This window comes from Sinocyclocheilus rhinocerous, unplaced genomic scaffold (genome assembly GCF_001515625.1).
Source record: "Sinocyclocheilus rhinocerous isolate Xijiao unplaced genomic scaffold, SAMN03320098_v1.1 scaffold171, whole genome shotgun sequence".
Classification (NCBI taxonomy): Eukaryota; Metazoa; Chordata; class Actinopteri; order Cypriniformes; family Cyprinidae; genus Sinocyclocheilus; species Sinocyclocheilus rhinocerous.
Genome location: NW_015642206.1, coordinates 1,375,611 through 1,382,279, shown reverse-complemented (window position 1 = coordinate 1,382,279; position 6,669 = coordinate 1,375,611). Strand labels below are relative to the sequence as shown.

Here is a 6,669-nt window from a genome sequence, read left to right as displayed (position 1 = left end):
CTGCACAGATCTAGTTGCGAACTATTCCTGTGAATGCCCAGGGGAATATATGGGAAGAAACTGCCAGTACAGTAAGTACATGTTCTTGTTTTTATGGATTCTTCCTTCTCAGTCCCATTTCTTCTCCCTCAGTCCATCCAGTGGGCTTTGTATTAAGTGAATTGTGTGACAGTTCAGAGCATCTGTTTCACCTGGTCCATGGAGAAGCATGCAAGAACAGCTGAGAACAGACAGTTAAACCCACACACAAGACACATTGTGTCAGGGTGAACAGAGACGGGAACAGTGGGTGTGGCATCTGGCCTCAGAGCCAGGCGAGGTGTTTCTTGAGGACTTGACAACCATAAAAAGATTAAGTGTTCATTGGGAACATGACCACCATGGCTCATGCTCCAAAAATATTGCTTGCTTCTTTCCTGGACCTGTAAGGATGCCCTCATGCATTCACAAGGGAAGAGATCAAAGCATGATTTGCAGTTAAAGGAATTGTTAACCCAAAAATGAAAATTTACCCTTAGGCCATCCAAGATGTAGATTTAGACAAATTTAGCATCACTTGCTCATCAATGTATCTTCTGCAGTCAATGGGTGCTATCAGAATGAGTGTTCAAACAGCCGATAAAAACATCACAATAATCCACATGACTCCAGTCCAACATTAAAAGCTGTGTTTTTTTAAGAAACAAATCCATCAAGGCATTTTTTTTTATCTTTAAATCTGATCTATAACCCATAATAGCACTTCTTCAGTGCTTCCTTCCTGTGTTGTCCTCTCACATCAAAATCCATCAACATATTTGTTTAGAACTGTTTTGGACTGTATCATTTGTAAACATGCTTAATATATGCATATTTCTCTCCTGATTCAGTCTAGATTGTGAGATTTCACTGGAGAATGCAATATTCTATACACAGCTTTTGATTTCACAAGACGTTAATTGATGGACTGGAGTTGTCTGGATTATTTGTGGATTATTGTGATGTTTTTATCAGCTCTCATTCTGACGGCACCCATTCACTGCAGAGGATCCATTGATGAGCAAGTCTTGTAATGCTGAATTTCTTCTAATTTGTTCTAATGAAGAAACAAACTCATCTACATCTTGAGTGGCCTGAGGGTAATTTTTTTTAGCAAATTTTCATTTTTGGGTGAACTATTCCTTTAAAGGAGTCATATGATGCTGCTAAAAAGAACATTATTTTGTGTATTTGGTGTAATGAAATGTGTTTATGTGGTTTAAGGTTCAAAAAACACATTATTTTCCACATACTGTACATTATTGTTGTGTTATGCAAATCTTCCCAGATAGTGACGTAGGTATGTGGGGTGTGTTAGAACGAGCCGTTTTAGGTAGGCGTGGTTGACTCTTAACTTTTATAAAGAATATCTCTTTGGATTTGAGTCTTTAAGTCTTTACAGATCTTCTTTATGTACCAAGAGCTTGTAACACTCCAAAGAGAAAGGAAAAATTGAAATCGCATCATATGACCCCTTTAATGGTAATGGTGACAAGGTGGTGACGTTGAATTTGTCACACATCTCATACTATGCAAACTGGAATCGTATGTCATTTAACCTTCCTCCTCACTTCAGAAGTCAACTCTGATGTACCAGGCTGATATTTTAACATAAGCTTTATGAAAGGACTGAAATACTTTGATTTAGGTATGGTCAAACGCTTTGGTGAAGTAGTATTTCATCACCTTTCATCTCCATTGTTGCTGTTTTATCTAAATCATTTATATTGCTGCTGCTGTTTTGTTGAATAAATGGCCAGTGCACGAAGAGAAAGATGCAGGCAGATGGAGTGTGACTGAATGACACACACACACACACACACAGAGAGAGAGAGAGAGAGAGAGACGGCATCAGACAGAAAATGTCATTCGTTCACACTAGATATGCCTTATCGCCATGAATCAAAGGGGATATTAGTTTTCTCAGGGTTATTTGAGATATCTAAAGACATTTATTAAATAGAGACAAACATCTCTATCATCCTCGGTTTTCAGGGTTATTACTTTAAACACCATCATTTTTTTTTATATCAGCTTTCAAAATAAGTATATATATATATATAGATGGGACCAATTAAAATAACTTGGTCTGTCAATTTAATGCAGAAATTTGGTGTGCTTAATTATATATTTAAAAAATAACAATAAATTTTTCCATTGTAATTGTGTTCAAAAACAGCTGGATGGAGCACAACAGAATGGAACAGAATGCTTTCATCTGCCACAGCAATGTCATTTTCAATTATTTTCGTTTTTTATTTTTATTACGTGCATAACAATACACAAATTAACAAATCATTTGTGCATGATTTATCTTCATTTAGGGCTTTTATTCTTCTGAAGATTATTTGTGGTATTAATTGTGATTAATTTCCTTAATCAGCATATCATAATAAATCCAATTAAACATTTTCAATGATTGACAGCACTAATAATAGCACACACAAAACTGGCAGCCATATTTAAAGAGAAAAAAAATGTTCTTACATACCAAGCCCAGGAAGATGTGTCACAACCTTCCTAGAATGAGTTTGACCAAAGCCCTGTCAGAAAGCCTTCACTCACGTCTTCCCACACTGCTAAAATCGATTGCCGCTAAATTCCTCCAGTCGTTTGACTGACAGTTTCGCTCTATTCATTTCATCTTTTTGTCGTGTTGAATCACTGCCACCTCCTTTGCTTTATTATGTGTGGCAAGCTGGCACACTGCAAATCATTTGCATGTTGAACGTTTAGGGTTCCTCTCTTTGGATTAGGAATGCTTCTATAATAATAAAATGTAAAAATCGAATAAATCTATTCAGTAAATTACACTGGGCTCACAAAGAGTATGTGGATACATACGTCACATTGTCATTGCTTTCTTTCTTCATTCATTTATTCATTTGTTTTCTTTTTTATTATCAAAATTTTTTATCTTTACAGTAACTGTCCAAATACTTTTGAAGGCCATTTTAGATCGGGAGACCTCATACAGTAAATCACATATCAAATTCTGCAAGTGTGTTGAGAAATTTTTAATGGACTGAATTCTGGATGAGCTTGTATATCATCTTTGCTCACATATTGTTCACATATTGTTCTTTGTAGTGCAAGACTGCATGTTCTTGCACTACAAAGTCTCTTGTGCATAAAGCTGTGAATGAGCAGAATATCAATGAAATGTGTAGTTGGCTAATGACAAGATTTCTCACTGTTTAAAAAGTATGCAGCTCACAGCATATCAATATCATGTCATACTGCTAGAAGGATCTCACAATGTATGACAAGTCATCTTGATGAGCTGTCAGAGTCAAATCAAAAGGCCAGTCTTTATACAGTGCTCTATTTACATGCTTTTGTGTACGCCATAGACAGCAGCTATTGGCTCAAGTGTTGGAGGCATTAATTGAAGTCTGCAGCAACATTGTTATTTTTTTTTTTTCAATGAGAAAAAAATGTTCCCACAGTTTGCTTTGACATTGAAAAAAAAAAATAACAACAATGTTGCAATGTTCAATGAGAAAAAAATGTTCCCACAGTTTGCTTTGACATTTACTTGCGTGCTTGCTTATCATCTGTATAAACTGCATATATTCAACATATTATCAGGATATTTGCATGTTTGCAGTTGCCCCCATGTTGACACAGTCTGTAATTTCAATGAGAAAAAAATGTTCCCACAGTTTGCTTTGACATTGAAAAAAAAAATAACAACAATGTTGCAATGTTCAATGAGAAAAAAATGTTCCCACAGTTTGCTTTGACATTTACTTGCGTGCTTGCTTATCATCTGTATAAACTGCATATATTCAACATATTATCAGGATATTTGCATGTTTGCAGTTGCCCCCATGTTGACAAAGGCAGTCTGTAAATTGATGGTTACATCTCTGTTGTACTCAGTGACTTAAAATGAGTGTTTTAAAGTGTTTAAAGTGTTTTAAATATCTAAAATGTGTTGAGTAATTAGACTTGTTAAAAGTTAAAACAGAACAACTTAGTTTTGTCCTTTCTATAAACAAATAAATGGACTCAAACAGGGACAGTTAATTTACATTTGCAAAAGGTTCAGTCTTTAATTTTCGTTCCCAACAAAGTTACCAAAAAAAAAAAACTAAAATTAAAATTAAAACTTAAAATCATTACTTGACGTATGTTTTCAAAACAGTCTTTCAAACACTTCTGGTTTATGATTTATCCAGAATGCAACTTCAAATAATAATAATTCAGATACCATTTTTTTCTTCTTCTTTGAATAGTGTTTTTTACAAGGCAAGTCATCAATACAAATGTGTTTAACCCTTAAATGCATACCTCGGGTCTTTAGCGACCAGGGACATCATTCTCTACCCTCTCCCTCCTTCATTTTTTTAAGTTAGACATCAACTTTCTTAGTATTCCTCCATCTATTAATTATAAACAATATAACAAGAAAAAAATTGTAAAATATAAAAGAATGCTAGTTTTCTGATAATTTTTTTGTAAAAAGTATATAGGGTCACTAGAGACCCGAGGTATGTAAATGTGTCAGTATTTTTTCCTGCACAACTATATTTACATATCTGATGACTCAATATGCGCAGTGCATCTTTTGTCCTCAAGGTGGCACTGTTTGATACACAATGATGTCGTGACGTTTCACTCATAATTACCGCAGGCATAAAACAAACGAATATCATCAGCAAAAATTGAACTGATTTGAATGGCTTTACTGCAGAGCAATTACTATACGCAATGAAATATAATGTCACTGTCATTTTGGAAGTGCGCTCTGACGATGTCAGCGATGGTAAAATCATCTGCTCAAATTGAACCCTTTTAAGTTTCAAAAGGTAACAAAATATGCTTTATTTTATTCTTCTGTAATTGTTCTTAAAATATCAAGAGTTTTTTTTGCTATCGCAGCAGTTAGAGATCCATCCGTGCTGTATATATAGGTCCGGGTCGCTAAAGACCCGAATATGTAATAATGATTGGCGAAACATTCATGCATTTAAGGGTTAAAAGGAAACCCTTTTATTCAGAAAAAAAAAAATGTTCTGGTGTGTCAGAACAATATCTTGGTAAAAGAGGTTGCACAATATTGGCTCCAGAATTTAGGAAATTGACAAAAAGTTTTACTTCTTTATTCCATTTGAACAACTTCGGGGTAAATTGAAGAATTATTGGAATTTAAAATGTTCCTCCCACCTTAGTCCATTCTAATCTTATTTGTTGCTTGTATAATATATTATGTGTATGTGTGTGCACTGGTCTGGATGGTTCACGAGGACACACATTTGTAAAATGACATGGGTATGACAGGTATTACAATGTGAAGTTGTAGGGCGATATAAATGGCAGTTTTTGCAGTATAAAAACCATTATGCCTATGGAGAGTCCCCGTAAACCACCAATACCAACGTGTGTGTGTGTGTGTGTGTCATAGGAAATAGGAAAACAGTTGTCAATGGAAATGAAAAAAAAAAATTGTCAGTGGCATGAATAAAAGTTTCAGCACAGTCAGATAATCCATCTCTTCAGAGAACATTCATCATTTTCATCAGAGTTTTGAAATCAATATTTGGCAGCTTATTTATTCCAGAAGGAGCTCCTTCAGCTTCATAAACATTTATTCTCCGTCCAACCATTAGTCAGTATAGAGTGCCAGTGAATGCATGGAGACAGGGCCATTGCTAAAATTCATGGGCCCGAGACAAAATGTTTATGGATGGGTGCCTATTTCCACAGGCTTAATGAGTGGAATATAACATAGAGGCCCGTGGTGAGCCCAGGACAACCTATGACAGATTTGTAGAGTAAAATGTGAACTTGAAAAAGAGGATGAATTTGTTTTATGGTCATCAATGTATTTATTTTTGCCATTCTATTTTTAGTAGGCTGATTATCAGAGGCTGTTAGGAAGGTCTTTGTATACTCAACACGTGCACATGTGTGCCTTTGTGTGTGTGTGTGTATGTGTGTGTGTGTGTGTGTGTGTGTGTGTGTGCGTGTTGAAAAAAGTCAAATGTCCAGCAAGGAGACAATCCTAAATAAAATGAAAAATCTTAAAATGAAAAAAAAAAAAACTTGTGTGCTTAGTTCACCCCATGCAGAGAGATATAAAGATTTAAAATGAAGTTCTGAAGACCTCATTTTTTTGTCAAAGGACTCAGTATTTTCAATAAAAGTAACAGATGGGAAATTCAGTGTTCAAAGGACTTGCTAGTTTCAACAGAAGAAATATAGATGTCCCAAATTGGAATTGGCAAATTGGAATAAATTGAGACATTATTCATTTAACAGAAAGCACAGCGGGACATTATGGGCAGAAGTGCAATCTTTACCTGATACAAATGGAAATCACATTATAAATGTGCATTTTTAAGAGCACTTTCATGTACTTCTATAATGACATTCAGCTTTATTTTTAGTTTCACAAGCTTCAGTTTTAGAGGTTAAGGTTTGTGGTTCTGCTCCAACCTTTTAGAATTATACCTTAAAATTTAACTCATGTTTTGCATGTATTAAACAAAACCATGAATAATCAAAACGTCTCAGGTTACGTATGTAACCCTAGTACCTCGAGGGAACGAGACGCTGCGTCGGAAACGCTAGGGGAACGCCCTTCAGCGTGACGGGCTCTGAACCTCGTGTGTAATCAGACCAATAGATGGGCGAGACGTCACG

The 6,669-nt window shown here is 35.4% G+C and overlaps 1 protein-coding gene across 1 annotated transcript in view; it reads left to right on the top strand.

The window, feature by feature from the left end:
* edil3a (EGF-like repeats and discoidin I-like domains 3a) overlaps positions 1-6,669 on the top strand; it is an 80,812-nt gene that overhangs the window by 4,283 nt on the left and 69,860 nt on the right. The window contains exon 2 of the mRNA XM_016572649.1: positions 9-71. Within this exon, the coding sequence (XP_016428135.1) occupies positions 50-71 (22 nt within the window). The 5' untranslated portion in view covers positions 9-49. The remainder of the gene's footprint in view (positions 1-8; positions 72-6,669) is intronic.